Consider the following 15584-nt stretch of genomic DNA (forward strand, 5'->3'; position numbering starts at 1 on the left):
GATATTAAATCCAATGTATTGCATAATTATCCGCATATTTTTAAGGGACATTTTCAGTATTTGACTTATTTTCCTTACGACGAAAGAAACGGGCCATGTAATAAATTTACAAACTGGTAATACAGTTGTCCAGCAGGTGGTGCTATTGTTCCACAGAACAGACTGAACAACGTCTACATGCCATCTTAGGTCGTTTCCCAAAGTGACCTATGAAGATACATTCCTACTCACTGACAAAATGTGATAATTACGCCTACCTGAAATGACTCAAGCAGGACTAAGTTTTTTTTGTTTTTGTATTTGTTCCAATATTTTTTGCATTTTCTGCTATTTTTGTATTGTATTATTTTTGTAAAACGTCCCCCCAATTTTTGGGGTCATATTTCGAACACTTTAAAATAATCATTTGAATATTTAGAGCAGGGGTAGGCAACCCTGGTTCTCGAGAGCCACAGTCCTGCATGTTTTAGAGGTGAGGATCGTCATCGGGCTTCTCCGAAGCTTGCTGATGAGATGATCATTTGAATCACCTGTTTTGGAGCAGGGAGACATCTCTCGAGAACCAGGGTTGCATACCCCTGATTTAAAACATATTTGCTGTGGCTGGCTTAGTGTACCTATTAATGTTTTTTACTCGGATAAAGACAATTTGATTGGGTCGTGTGAAAAACAAAAATATCAAGCTTAGGTTGAGGCTCTTCTGCCTGCACCTTGCTGCATTATTTACATTTTATTTGATCTCGTTAGGGATGACGATGATGCAAAAACACACACACACACAAAAACAAACAAACACTCCTTCGCCTGCCAAGCCCCAAAAAAAGAAAGACCAAGTGCTGTTGGTTGATCATAAATTCACAAGTGTGGATTAAAAAAAACAGCAATAATAGCGTAACATGTAAAAAGATTTTTTTTTTTTTTTCTGCGAGCAACAACATGAGCTATATACAAAAACATCAATCATTTCATGGATATGCCGTATATATACACGGTATATTAAAAACAACAACAAAAAACAGTATGCACTGTATGTATAGCGTCTGTTTTTGGACACCCGCTTTCAAAGAAAAAGCAGCTATTGGTCGACGTGAGGAGGTCTTTTTTTTGTTTTCTTTTTTATAAATATCCTTCAGCTGTAAATGTGGAACGGAAACAAATAAATAAAACCTGACAAAGGAAAGTGTGATCCTGTGTGTTGTATCCTGTGTGCCATTTCTGTTTGGAATACTGCAGTGAGAAAAAAAAAACACTTCACCATCAACCAGCCCCTTTCACCAGAGTTTGTTCAAGAGTTTGTAAAAGGTCACTTTTCTTTTACTTCTCCTTTTTTCACAAGCAGAGAACGAAGCATTTCGACGTGGGAGTGGGGAACCCCTTATCAAGGTTGTTGTTTGTTTTCATTTAGGGGGGGTCCAGTTCCTTAGAAAACTGCGTGGGTCCATATATGTACGGTGGTGCCTTAAGATACGAGTTAAATTCGTTCTGTGACCATGTTCGTATCTCAAATCATAATTCCCCAGTGAAATGAATGAAAAATGTCTTTAATGCGTTCCAGTCTCAAATGTGAATAAATAGCACCTTACAATTCGTTCATTGATTTAATTACAAACTACGCTGCCTTGTACTTTATTAAAAACTTGAAGTCATGACATAATTAAATAGAATATGAAGAATTTAACAGTTATTAGGTACGTTTTCTGTCCACACGTAACACCACCGTTAGAATTCAAATATGTGTTGCTCATAGGGTTAAAACACCGTCACAGTGAAGCTACTTGATAACCTGACTTTGGTGTTCCGCATAGTTTTTTTTAGCAACTTTCCTCAAACGTATGTGGTTCATTTTAACATGTATGTAATTCTATTTATTTCGATTCTGGTTTGACAGTAAACTTCAGCGTCAAAAGCCTCTTTTTTGAAGGGCCGAGTTGATTCAATGCTACGTCGTAGCGCTTGTATCTCAAATGTTTGCTCTCAAGTCAAAGCAAAAAATACGCCGGACGACATCCTGTATGTAAAAAAACTCACCTGTTGGGTAACTCGTATCTTAAGGTGCCACTGTAGTTTACATCCGTCTTACTTTCAAGTTGGCAGTGTGGAACATATTTGTTGTTTGTTTGTTTTTTTTGGGGGGGGGGGGCTCCAGTTTCTCCAATGCCATGGCAGGGGTCCATATATTTCGTTTCCTTCTACTTTTTTTCCCCCTAGAGAGTGAAACCTTCCAGCACAGGAGTGGGGAACCCCCTTTTCAACCTTTTTTTTGGGGGGGTGGGGGCTCAGGTTGTTCACGGTAAAAGTCGTTTTTCCCACCACATGCTTTCATCCAAAAGTTTTTTGTTTGTTTGTTAGCAGCCTTGTTTCACAGTTGAAGCTTTTATCCACAAACTTGGCAAAATTCATAATTCTCTCTCTATTTATATATCGTATGTACAGAGGTAAGATGCAGGAGGTCCTGCGTACAAAAAGCGCTGTAGTGTGTGTGTGTGTGTGTCAAAAGTAAAAATCCTGAGATATGCATTGAGGGTTGTGTGGAGCGTGTGTGATTGATGTGTGTTGTTGATGCATTGAAAAAAAAATAGATTCTGCGCGAGGAGGGGTTCCGGTTAGGAGGGGCTGTGTCGCGGTAGGGCCAGTATGCGTCCGTTGCTCTTGCCGCCGTTCATGTGCGCGAAGGGGATGTGGTGCTCCTCGTAACTTCCCCCGCCCCCGCCCCCGTCCCGCTCGGGGCAGCAGCGCTGCGAGTAGGACGAGGGGTCGAGGGGGATGCTCTCCATGTTGTCCACGTCCACGTCCAGGTCCAGGTCGTCGGCGCTCTCGGGCGGCTTGTTGTCTTCGCTGTAGAAGAAGGAGCGCTGGCGGTAGGACGGGTGCAGGTCGTCCCGCAGCATCTCGATGATCTCCTGGAAGGACGGACGCATCTTGGGGTTGTACTGCCAGGACATCTGCATCAGGTTGTGTCTAGAAGGAGGCAAGGAAATAGAATGGATGCAGTGAACACTCGCACTTTACATTTCGTACATTTTGACTTTTTATTTTTCAAACATATCCTCTGTTATTCGCTGAAAAATGTTGCCTTGTTCTGGTTTGTTTGTGTGATGTATCGATGAGCTTGATGAGAATGGTGTTGTGTTGAATAATTCCATGATTCGTTTATGTTACTGTGTACATGCTAGATGCATGGTGTTGATGCTTTATGATCCTCTCCGTTTTAAGCGCTTTGCACCATCTTGCGGCATCAATATGTAATTATAAACCCCTTTTTGGAAGGGTGTGTCAATTTTTCGCAAAAAAAAGAAGAAGCATGGGCCACTAACCGGTTTGACAGTATACCATAGTTTTAAAAAGTCAAGGTTTCAATAACCTACTAATAGTGGCTGCCACTAGTAATAAGCTCTTACTTTACCTTTGTGAAGTTAATTGGCTCCAAATAACCCCCCCCCCCCCCTCCCTAGTGAATAGTAGAGGAGGGCAGGACAAATATAACACATTGCTCTGATTAATGTGCAGTGTCGTAAGAAAAGAAAAAAGGTTGCGGCAGGTACTAGTTAAGCCCAAGGACTTAATAAGATTTAATTAAAATATAAGAAGAATTTATTTATTTATTTAAACTTAACATAATATATTATGTATTTTGTAGTAAATAAATAAAATACATTGTGTTCAATGGGAAAAATAAATGCTGTTTTTTAGTGATTCACCGAATATTCGGTCACCGAAAACTTTCAGCCGAAAATGGCAAAAATATGCATTTTCTGCATTCGGCCGAAATAAAATTCAAGAATATGGCCGAAAGAGGATGTTGTGGTGACGCAAAAAACAAACAAACGCTACAGCAAGTGTCTGTTTGAATTAAACACCAAACAGTGAGTGAGTGTCTGCCTTGCTGCTCGCTGGCGTTTGTGAGTACCGGCAGCTTCATTGTGCACACCGGAGAAGGAGAGGGTCGCTTGGTAAACTATATGTCGAAAAAGAACACTGTCAAGTACTGCGCTACAGGTGAGCCGCTCTTTCTCCTGCAGCGCCTTCCTTTTTTTTCCTTTGATGAGAGCCTCTCGAGCGCTTCCACTTTTTCACTTGCATTCTGTTGGCCGTGCTAAATACGTTAGCTAATGTTAGCACTATTGCTATCAACAGTTTTAAACAAGTAAACACTTTCCACTATCTCGGGGTGAATACAGATCTGTACAGGACGCCGTGTGGGACTTTGCAGTCCGTTCCCAAAGCCGATTGGCTGGTGCGAAGAAATGTATTTATTTTTAAACGGTGGTGAATATGGGCCGATTTATAATAATAAAGTAGCCTACGAATGCGTCATCCGCACCGCACGCATCCGTGCCCGCCGGTGCGAAGTACTGTACATTGACTATAAAGTGCAATTGCACCGCCAGAAAATGCTCAGTTGCTCACCCCGCGTTTGCTGTTTAATGTACCATTCGCCAACATGTCTCTGATGTCTGTGGTGTGGACGCATTTCAATTTATATTGTGTTTTGTTAAAAATGCCCGTGCTAAATAGGCCTAATTATTTTATAATAATATTATAATTTTAATTAATTATAATAAATGCAATGATAATAAAAAATTGCCATCATTTTTTTTTTGCCGTTTCGGTTTTCGGCTAAGCATTTCTCATTTTCGGTTTCGGCCCCAAAAAATCCCTTTTGGTGCATCACTACTGTTTTTTATTTAACCAAATATTTCAAAAAATAAAATTTTTGAGCTGAAATTTCAATATGGTTTGCTCATGATTATAATACCGCCAGAATATACAGTAATATTGGCCCATGCCTATCCACAACTAAAAACCACCTCTCAAAATATTTACAGTTTAAACTAGGGCTGCCAGTTTAACGTGATAATTAGATTAATTAATTACACTGCAAATGTTATGAAAATGAACGCAATTAACGCTAAAAGCCAAGCCATTTGGCTTTTTCACCATTTATTTGCAAATGAGGCAATAACTGTCTCCAAGTGTCTTAGTTAGTTTTGAATTAACATCCAAACACAGGTGTGATCAGCTCTACCATTTGGCTTTTCTAATTACAATACCAATCGGGCATTTGGTTTCCCTTTTGGCCAACTCAACAATGACCCTTGCCTTATAGATTCTAATGACGCCCTTGGATTCATTTAGTCGGGTTCCATGAATTTGAAGTGAAATCTGCGCAAGCATTTGAAATTTGGCCCATTGAGTGACACGTAGACTGCAGTGGCACGTCACTTCCTACCTGCGCCACTAGTCAAAAGCAAGGTGACAACAGACATGGGCGCAAGTGCGACACAGGAGAGCGAGGCAAGCTTACTTGGACCTTGGAACAGCACGTTTATTTATAATAAGAACAACTATTAACAAGAACGCAGTGATTTGTACCTTGTGTAAAAAAGAATTTTCCGCAATGTCCTACAATTCAAATTCTTTCTTTGGGGACCTTTAGCAGCTATGAGATTAATTAATTACAAATCCTGTAATTAATTAGATGTTGTTGTTTTTTTATCGCCTGACAGCACTAGTTTAAACTGTAAATCAATACCACAATCCCAAAACACTTAAACCTCATTTAGAAACTGAGATTATAAGTAAGTATTTTCTGACACTGTCATGTACTCACATTCTCTTTTTTTTTTTCTTTTTTTTTTAAGAGCTCAGTATTGTTCATTCGGAAATGTCATCATCATTGCTCTTTATTTTTTTTTATTTAAATATTTTTTTTAATATATATATATATATATACACATATTTTAAAAAAAATTTGTATGTGGGTGAGTATGTGTATGTGCGTGCGTGCGTGTGTGCGTGCATGCGTGTATTTGTTAGCTCACCAAAAACCTATTAGAAAAAATCCCATACCGTTCACCTAAACCGAACACCGCCGTCAGGAGACCCGAGGGGACCAAAGAAAACCAAGGAAGGTGAAATCCAGCACCGACCAGGCACCACCCACCAGAACTCCTCCCCAACCCAAGAAACATCCGGACCCCAACAAATCCAAAAAACATAAAATCAGGGAGGCCTCAAGAGACCGAAGGAGAGACCGAGGAAAGGAATGAAGGACAGACGAAGCCGCGTGAGATCCACAGACACCAGCCTCCACCGATTCAATAACCTGAGGAGGAAGCAGATTGTGTCTGAGTTTCGATAGATGCTGGTGTGGTGGATCTGGCATGCATGAAAATCTCCACCAAAGAGGGGAGCCGTCGACCCCTGCCAGGACAGAGCAAGCGCAACACCTCAGGGCCCCCCAGGCCGCGGCAGCGCCAAAGGACGACCCCCGGGCCCCGCCAGGGCCACCGGCCGGAGAGCAAACCCAGAAGCAGGAGCGCCCCCCAACACGGCCCGCGCCCCCGACCCAACGCAGCAGGACGGGGCACTGCAGGCCCGCCAGGCACCCCACCGGCCCCCAACCCCCGCGCCCCCCATCCACCCCAACCCAGCCCCAACCGCCCCCAGGTCCCCAATCCCCCAGACCCCCCCCCCCCCCCACAACCGCAACCGAAGAGGGGCCGGACAGCGGAGCGGAGAGGGCAGCCGCGCCCACCCCACCCCCCGCCGCGTGGAGGGACGAAACACCGGGGGTGTACTCACATTCTGTCGGCGCAGTTGTCGGGTCGGTCCAGGTATCCTCCGTCCATGACAAACTTGAGCACCTGCTCGTTGGAGAGGCCTTGGTAAGGCTGCTCGGCCAGCGTGCTGATTTCCCACAGCACCACCCCGAACGACCTGCGCGCAAAGCAAAAAAAAACCTTGTGAAACAAAAACCTTCCTTATATTACGTTCTAACTCAGCGAATCACCGACCAGCAGTCCGAATGTGCGGTGAACACGCCGTCTTTCAGAGACTCGGGTGCCATCCACCTGACGGGCAGCAGGCCCTTCCCTCCTTTACGGTAGTAGTCCGTCTCGTAGATGTCTCTGGTCATGCCAAAATCTAAACGGGAAGAGTTTGTTAAGCAAAAGCAATAGCAAACGTAAAAAAAAGAAAAAGACATGAATGTTCGGGGAAAAAAAATCAGAAAAAATTTATACAGATGAAAAGAATGATAAAATATACAGAAAAATAGACAAAAATTATGTTTTGATATAAAATGGGGGAGAAAATTTATGAATTCTTTGAAAACAAAAATACATTAGATGATAAAATACATAGAGACGAAAATAAAAAACTGGAAAATAATGCAAGATATATGTTAGAATTATCACATCATAAATAAAATAAATAATATAATCATAAATAAAATAAACATCATAAATAAATAAATAAAAAATACAGGCGGAAAAATTCAAAAGTATTAGACCAAGAAAAAAAGACAAATATGATGAGAATAAAAAAAGACAAAACAATACAATCCCATCCATTTTCTTAACCGCTTGTCCTCACAAGGGTCGCGGGGGTGCTGGAGCCTATCCCAGCTGGCTTCGGGACAAGCGGTTAATAAAATGGATGGATGGATGGAAAACAATACAAAACCAAATGGGGGAAAAATACAAAAATAGTACACAAATGATACTGATTATGAAAATAAAAAAAATTGAAAATATATTTTTTTAAAATCATAAAAATATTAGGACAAAAAAATACACATTAGAAAAAAAAAGACAAAAATATTGCAACACAAAAATATTGGAAGTATTCAAAATAAACCGTAAAGTAATAGACAACAATGATACAAATAATCATTGCAAAATAATGCAAATCATTAGATGAAAAACACAAAAAAAGTTGCTAAAAAGAAAGAGCTATTACGAAAATAAAATATCACAAAAAAAAATACAGCCACCCCCCCCCCCCCAAAAAAGCCACAAATAGGATTTTTTTGGCGACATTGAATACCTCCTATTTTGACGGTGAAGTCTTGCGCCACCATACAGTTCCTGGCGGCGAGGTCGCGATGCACGAACTTCTTGGCGTTGAGGTACGCCATGCCGTCGGCGATTTCGGCCGCCATCTGGATCATCTCCTTTAGCGTGGGAGGCGGGCGGCCCGGGTTGTTCTGACAATGACATCGTTTGATTTATTAGCCGTTTAAGTAGCAAGTACACGACAGTCGAGCGCAGGTACGAGAGAGCGTTACCTCTGCGTCAGGGCGTAGAGAGCGCAGGTAGCTCTTCAGGTCCCCGTGAGTCATCAACTCCATGACCACCAGGGTGGGCTGACCTTTCGACACCACGCCCAGCAGACGCACCTAAAAAAAAAAAGAAGGAAGGAAGGAATAACACATTTACTGACCATAAACATAAGCCGCCATGACATTTTACATTAAAACGTTTTAAATTGCAATTGTTATTATGACATATTTAGTGTGTTCGCTTTTCTACTATTAATTTCTACATAGTTATATTATTAGTATAGTTTACTACTTTTTTTTTCTCATGTATTTTCCACTGAATATTGGTGTATTTTTTGTGTAAAATGTTGATTTTAGTCATATTTTTGTATTCTGTTTGCATTCTTTACAAATGTTTGTATTTTTTTCCCCTTCATTTACTATTTTTTAAATTTTCAAATATTTGTTGTCCAATAGTTTTTGGCATTTTTTCATGTCATTTATTGTTTATTGTTTTTCATAGTATTTTTGTCTTTCTTTTTTTGTTTCGTACCATTTGTGTATTGTGCTGTGCATTTTCATTTATTTGTGTATTTGTACTTTTTAATATTTTAGCATTCAATCATTACCATTGCTTTATGTTGGCTAATCATGTTTTACATTATTTCAGATTTTAAAAAATCCATTATTTAAACATATTTCTATTTTTATTTATTTATTATTATTATGACTTATTTATCAATTTATTGTAATTTTATTTCTATTGATTTGAATATTTAAAAAATATTTAGCTTAAAAAAAAAAAAGAAGTATTTATAGCATGACCCACAACCTCCCAGTCTCAGGTCGAACCACCACTACACCACTGAGCTGGTAACGAGGGCTTCTTTTGAAAAAGAAAAAACTAAACAAAAATACAAAAAAACAACAACAATTTATCACATAATACGTTTCAGAATGGTGCATTACTGTAAAGTGGTTGTTGCAGGTGCGCTTACCACATGGTGGCAATTGAAGGCCTTCATGACGGAAGCCTCGTTGAGGAACTCGATCCTCTCGCGCAGGCTGGCCGACTCGTTGACCGTCTTGACGGCCACGTGCGCCTCGCTCTCGCCCTTGACGATGTCCTTGGCGATGCCCTCGTACACCATGCCGAACGAGCCCTGGCCCAGCTCCCGCAGGATTTTGATCTTGTCGCGGGCCACCTCCCACTCATCCTCCTCGTACACTGCGTGCCATCACAATTGCAGTTGGTAAACGCATACATGCACACGACATCGTGAAGTCACCAGATGTCAATCGAACTAGCACGCTAATTGTTGCTTAAAGTCCCCGTAAAGTAAGATACTCTTTAAATTAAACAAAAATTAAATAAATATTAAAAAGGTCGATAATTTTTTTTTTTTTTAAATATAAAATAAATATTCAAAACTACCCAAAAAAAAGTAACATAAAAAAAGGACAATATGTACTGTAAACATATAAAAAATTATATCATACGTAAATAAAATTAAAATTACACTACATTAAATTAATTAATTATTTAACTCTTTGACTGCCATAAACGTTATAAAACGTTTAGCATAAACCTAGGGAAGGGCGCCGAGGACGTTAAAAGACGTCCCCTATGTTTTTTTTTTTTTATTATGAAAACGGGTGCAGGAAAGCCTTGGGCAGCTGTGCTGAAAATATCAGGCAGATCAGGTAAGTTTAATGACTTGTTTTGGCCTCTAGATGGCAGCGATGACTCTCCTTGCACTTTGGGTGTGCCGCCCACCGTGGGCGTCGGTATAAAAGGTGAGGCGGAGCTAGAGTGGAGTGGAGACAATGGCTGATCCAAGCCACAATGGCTTGACCAAGCAACCGGTTACAAGCAGCTCAGCTTGAGCATTTTTTTCAAAGACGGAAAGCATCAATCAATACTAAAAAGCGCATTGATGTCAACGATGATGATGACAACGAGCTCTACGCCAAAGTTGGAAGCTTTGGTGTGACTGTTATGAACACGTAGTAAGCCTCACGGCTAAGCGCGGCTAGCGCGGCTAGCGCTGCTAAGGCCGGAAAACGCGCACAATAGCCGGCCGGGTACTTCTACACAATCGGACATTCGATCGGGCGATGGAGAGTTGGCATCGACCAATGCAGATTGATGATGATGATGAAGATGACAACGAGCTCTACGCCAAAGTTGGAAGCTTTGGCGTGACTGTTATGAACAAGTAGTAAGCCTCATCGGCAAAGCGCGGCTAGCGCGGCTAGCGCTGCTAAGGCCGGAAAACGCGGAGCTGCACAAGCGGACATTCGATCGGACAATGAAGAGTACCCCGAGTCCAATGCATATTCATCGGAGGAGCGGGTACAGTCTGATCACGGAGAAGACACTGTTTCTGGACTACGATGCCACCATGAATGGAGTGGATAAAATGGATCAGAACATCTACCAACCCGGTATAGCAACTGAAGGACACGGGGAAGCGAGACGTAACACCACCGTAACGTAACCGTAGCATGATCCTGATATTAGACTTGATGACACACTGCAGTATATACTTGCTATTCCCCGGAAAAAAACGGCCTGCAAGAAAGTGGCACACGCGAAGAGGCAATCTGTTGTGCAAATGCTGTTACGTCTCTTTGCACGCAGGAGAGTGTTACAAAAAGAAAAACTGTCGTTGAAACATCCACATATTTGTAAATAGCACCACAGTTGCACACATTTGTAAATAGTTTGCCAAATTGTTGTCAAATTGTTACACTGTTGAATGTAAATAAACGTATTTTGCTATCAAAAAACACTTTTTCATTCTTGGTGGTAGTGTTTTATAGAAGTAAAGCACTATTTAGGTGTTTGTGGCATCATTCATGGACAAAAAGAAGTGTCAAATTCACTAGAATGCATGAAATAATATCGTTTCACTAAAAGCTTGATTTCTCCGTATTTTGGTCCAACACAGGCGAAATTGGGTCAAACTAACCATTTTCTATTGTTGATTACTAAAGAACGGAATAAGGTAGAAACAAACTCTTTTTTTCTGATGAAAGATGAAAGTCCAATCTTTCATTTGGTAGTACGTGTGTTTCCATAGTCCAAACAGAACATTTTCTGTGGACCTTGAAAATCAGTCAAAATGCTTAAATCGGCTGGCACTGGCGGCATCCCTTTTCTGAAAACGTCTGGCAGTCAAAGAGTTAAGTATGGCTCTACCCGCCCTACAATTTTGTAGTGTATTAAGATTTTTTTTGTGGTTGAAAAGGTGAGGTTGGTATGCGTATGCATGTGGCTTACTGTCATTAGCGCTGAGATACTCAGGGTTGGACGAGGCGTAGATGGGACCACTGGGCCCTTGAGTTTGGCTGAAAGGAAAGCAATCAATCATGTCAATTCATGGAATAAGCGCCGAGCTTTGAGACGAGAGGCGGAGGAGGCCTACTTCTTCCTGAACATAGCGAATCCCGCCAAAGCCGCAAAAAGTACCAGCACGCAGATGACAGGTCCGATCACGATCTTGGCGATGTTGAGAGGATCTCCTGGTAAAAATAAAAACATCCAATGTGAGACGCGTAAAACATTCCCGCAATCTCAGCACACCGGCTCGTCGTAAGCAAGGACTTACTTGCATCCTGCACGTAGAAGTACGTGGGCTCGGTCCACGAGCCGTTCCCTGCCAGGGAGGTGGCTCGGATTCTCACCGTGTAGTTCCCGGAGTGCATCACCCGCAGCTTGCAGCCGCGTGTGGTTCTGTACATGTTCCTGGACACGCAGTGGTGCTGCTCCTGTAGCACAATGACAACAGCTCGTTCAAGTCAAAGGGGAAGTCTCATTTCTTTATTTGCAATCTGCCAGAAGCCAACCTAGTAGCTGGCAATATTTTTCCACTGTATTTTTGTGTAATTTTTTTCTAGTATTTGTGTTTGTTTTTACTTTGAATTCCATATATATAATTTTTTCTTCATCATATTTTTGTATTGTTTTGTCCAATATTTGTACATCTCTGAGGTTATCTTTTTAAAAAGTGTCCAAAACTCTTTTTTTGTTTTGTTTTGTAATTTTCATCTAATATTTTTGTTAAATATTCATGTATGTTTGTCTCATATACTCATATACATTACTTATTTTTTAAGTAATATTGTTTAATTTAGTGTCAATGTATTGTATTATTAAAAAAATAAATTAGTATTCATATTTAGTAGATTTTATAAGGTCTTAAAATTCAAGACAATACTCTTGTCTATTTTTTGTATTTGTCCTAATATTCTTTATTGTATATCCTGTCTGTTTATTGTCAGATAATTAAAATACATTTAAAATAAAAAAATTATTTGTGTCTAATATTTTTGTATATGCTTATTCATTTCATTATATTATGTTTGTATGAATTGCAATATTTTGGATTCCTTTGGGGAATTTTTATTTAGGTTATTGTGTTGCATTTTCTATTTTATTTTTATCAAATATTTGTGGATATTCATCTAATATTTTGTAACTTTTGGCAAATATTTTTTTTGTTATTTCCGAATATTTTTGTCACACATTTCAATATTTCCTATTTAAGTTGGTTTTTTAGGTCTTTTCAGGGCTTTTTTCATTTGTAAAATCAAATATTTGTGTACTTTCCCCCATATATTTCTAATTATTGTCAAATAAAAAATATTTGTGACTAACATTTTGCTACTTTTTTTCTTTGTATTTTCCCCTTAATTTTTGTGTACGTATTTGCTTAACTAATATTTGTGTATTTCTTGTAACATTTTTACCATTATTGCTTTGGCTCTTATGAATAGTCCCCTCTCCCTTTCACAAATCCTTGACATATGTCTTTGATCAATTTTCTGATAGCATCGATAATAGTTGTCATTTTGCTTACCATAGTGGATAGCATGACAGTTTTATAGCTCACGTAAGCTGTGCCCCCTGTAAGTGCTGCTGTTTTGGTCGACTCACCTCACTGTCGCCGGTGCGCTTGTAGTTGACCTCGTACAGGATAATCATGCCGTTGGGAGCGGTGGGCTCTTTCCAGGTGATGTGCGCGGACATGTCGGACACCTCGTACGTGATGGGGCCCGCGATGTCATCGGCTTTGTCTGTGGGGAGAACACGCAAAATGTCACATGGAGCCGTCTTATTTGGTCATTATGATCGGCCTTGGTGGGGGTCTGCGCGTTCGGTATCGTTACAGAAAATGGAGAAATGCCTCCTCATTCTTTGAGAAGATTTTTCATGTATCTGTACATTACTTGAGATTTTCAGACAACTTCTTATTTTTACTCAACTTCAAGTATGATTTGTGTGTCTTGTGCCTGCATAAAACCACCAACTTCAAGTGTTAAAAAATTATCAGTCCAACACAAAAACACATCACAGATGTAGAAGTTATTTGTACTTGTATTAAGTACAGTGTGTGAGTCTGTTTGCCGAACCTTCAGGCATGGTGCGGGCACTGACGTAAGCCGCCATGCTGCAGCGGGCAGCGTCGGTGGGGTGGTTGCAGGCGTGGATTTCGATCTGGTAGCTGGTGAAGTGACGTAGGTTGGAGATGACGGTGGATTCCTTGGCCAAAACGGTGACCACCGTCTTGGTGCTCTCAAAGGTCTCTTCGTCTTCAGGGACTACCGTGCTAGACAGCCTGCCAGAAGCGGCGGTGGGGAACAAGCGCGTTTGGTTGGCCACGCCCATCGCAGAGCGCCGTTGTCTTGAGCGTCTGCAAAGTGAAAATATTTTTTTATTTTGTCATTATGGCTTTTTGTGACATTTACAATATATATATATAAATATATATATATATATATATATATATATATATATATATATATATATATATATATATATATATATACACACGTATATATATAAAACATTTTTCTCTGAAATATAACTTTTTTGTTGTTGTAGTCATTGTTACAGCTGGCTCAGAGCCGCAACAAAAGAGGGGAGACCGGGTAAAGCGCGCAAAAGGTTTTTTTCCCCCATAAAGGAACAATACCTGCTCCTTTGAATAAAAAAAATATATTTGTGATCTCAAAAATATAAGACCTTTTTCTAAAACAAATGACTATTCCTTGGAAGAAGAAAAAATCTTCCTTGGAAGAAGAAAAAATCTTCCTTGAAAACAGAATCCTTCCGAAAAAATATACAGTGTATCTCGAAAATACAAGAAATCTAGATACAAATGTAAAATAATGTAATAAATATTGTATAGTTTCTCAAACTATACCATTGTTTTAAAGAATTGTTTTCATCTCAAATTTAGTACAACTTTTTCCAGAAAAGTAGTAACTTCTTTCTCCAAAATTAAATTTTTTGCACACACACACACGCACATACAAAAAAAAAAGAGAGCAATGATGATGACAATGATGAACAATAATGAGCTCTCTCTCTCTCTAGAAACAGGAAGTTTTTTCTTCCAGAATATATGTATAAAAAAACACATTTTCTTTGGAAAAAAATCTAGAAATAATGACTGTTCCTTACGTTATACAGTACAAAAAAAATTCTCAAAATAAGTATGACTTTTTCTAGAATATATACAGATTTTTTTCCCCTTAGACAAAGTATTCCGGGGGGAATTTTTTTTTTCCTTTAAACACAAAGTAAAATGTGCATCAGTTTCCATAATTTAACATGGAAAACAACCTTTTCATCAAATACACACGTACACATTTTCCTTTGAAATCGCTACATGTGGCTCTTGCTAAAAGTTGTCAACACCTGTTGCTTTTGGTGTGTGCGTCTTGGCTGTCAGGGAAAAGTGCGATATATACATACACACATTTATACTGATAGAATGTTGTTGTTCGCATATGATAAAAAACATATTCCTGTGGTTTTTGTTATATTGTCTGTTAACATGTGTTGCTACACTGTGTTCAAATATCTGTTTTTTTAAAGGGCTACAACCCCTCCACATTTATACTAGTTTTGTTAGCCTGTTTATGCTGTTTTGCTTTGTGCATTAACATTGAGCCAGCATACTTTTGTAAGCTAAAGTTGGTTTTGTTAAATAAACAATGTGTAAATGTCTTTGCTTTATGTTTAGTTTTACAATCAATTTCATCTGTGAACTAAAGTGACAGTAGAAAAAGCCGGCTGCGTGTGAGGGAAGTCTTACTTCATCTCGAAGACTTCGTTGTGGAGGTAGTTCTCAAAGGTCTTGCGGTACTCCAGCTCCTCCTTCTCCTTCTTGAGCTCCTTGTCTGTCTTGGGACAGGCACAGCATCGTGTGCCGGGGCCCTGCTCCTCTGTTTGGTTCCATTTTTGTTCCTCGTCGCCGTCCACCTGAGTGGGTACCCGCGAGGGCAGCTTCATCCCTGGGAAGATGGAAGGATGCTGTCATAAAGGAGGGCAGGACCACACACACACACATGCACACACTTAGATTAAGTGCCCGAGGAGTGTTAGGGGACATCTGACATTGTCGGCCATCCTTGAATCATTCTGGTGGTGATAAATTACAAGAGACACAACGTCCCGGCAGATCTATTCCCTGGACATGTGTGAAAGTTGTTGGGAGTTCACGAGTAGTTAGAGGTTAATTTGTCA

The 15584-nt window shown here is 40.0% G+C and overlaps 1 protein-coding gene across 1 annotated transcript in view; it reads right to left on the reverse strand.

The window, feature by feature from the left end:
* Positions 1–689: 689 nt before the first annotated feature.
* Positions 690–15584, reverse strand: part of insra (insulin receptor a) — a 63925-nt gene continuing 49030 nt past the window's right edge. The window contains exons 10-21 of the mRNA XM_086074887.1: positions 15154–15352; positions 13463–13743; positions 12987–13126; positions 11659–11818; positions 11476–11572; positions 11331–11398; positions 9043–9272; positions 8072–8182; positions 7831–7990; positions 6798–6927; positions 6586–6720; positions 690–2958 (exon numbers count right to left, since the gene is read on the reverse strand). Of these exons, the coding sequence (XP_085931013.1) occupies positions 2604–2958; positions 6586–6720; positions 6798–6927; positions 7831–7990; positions 8072–8182; positions 9043–9272; positions 11331–11398; positions 11476–11572; positions 11659–11818; positions 12987–13126; positions 13463–13743; positions 15154–15352 (2066 nt within the window). The 3' untranslated portion in view covers positions 690–2603. The remainder of the gene's footprint in view (positions 2959–6585; positions 6721–6797; positions 6928–7830; positions 7991–8071; positions 8183–9042; positions 9273–11330; positions 11399–11475; positions 11573–11658; positions 11819–12986; positions 13127–13462; positions 13744–15153; positions 15353–15584) is intronic.

This window comes from Leptonotus elevatus, chromosome 1, assembly GCF_054856555.1.
Source record: "Leptonotus elevatus isolate MCC_2025b chromosome 1, RoL_Lele_1.0, whole genome shotgun sequence".
Classification (NCBI taxonomy): Eukaryota; Metazoa; Chordata; class Actinopteri; order Syngnathiformes; family Syngnathidae; genus Leptonotus; species Leptonotus elevatus.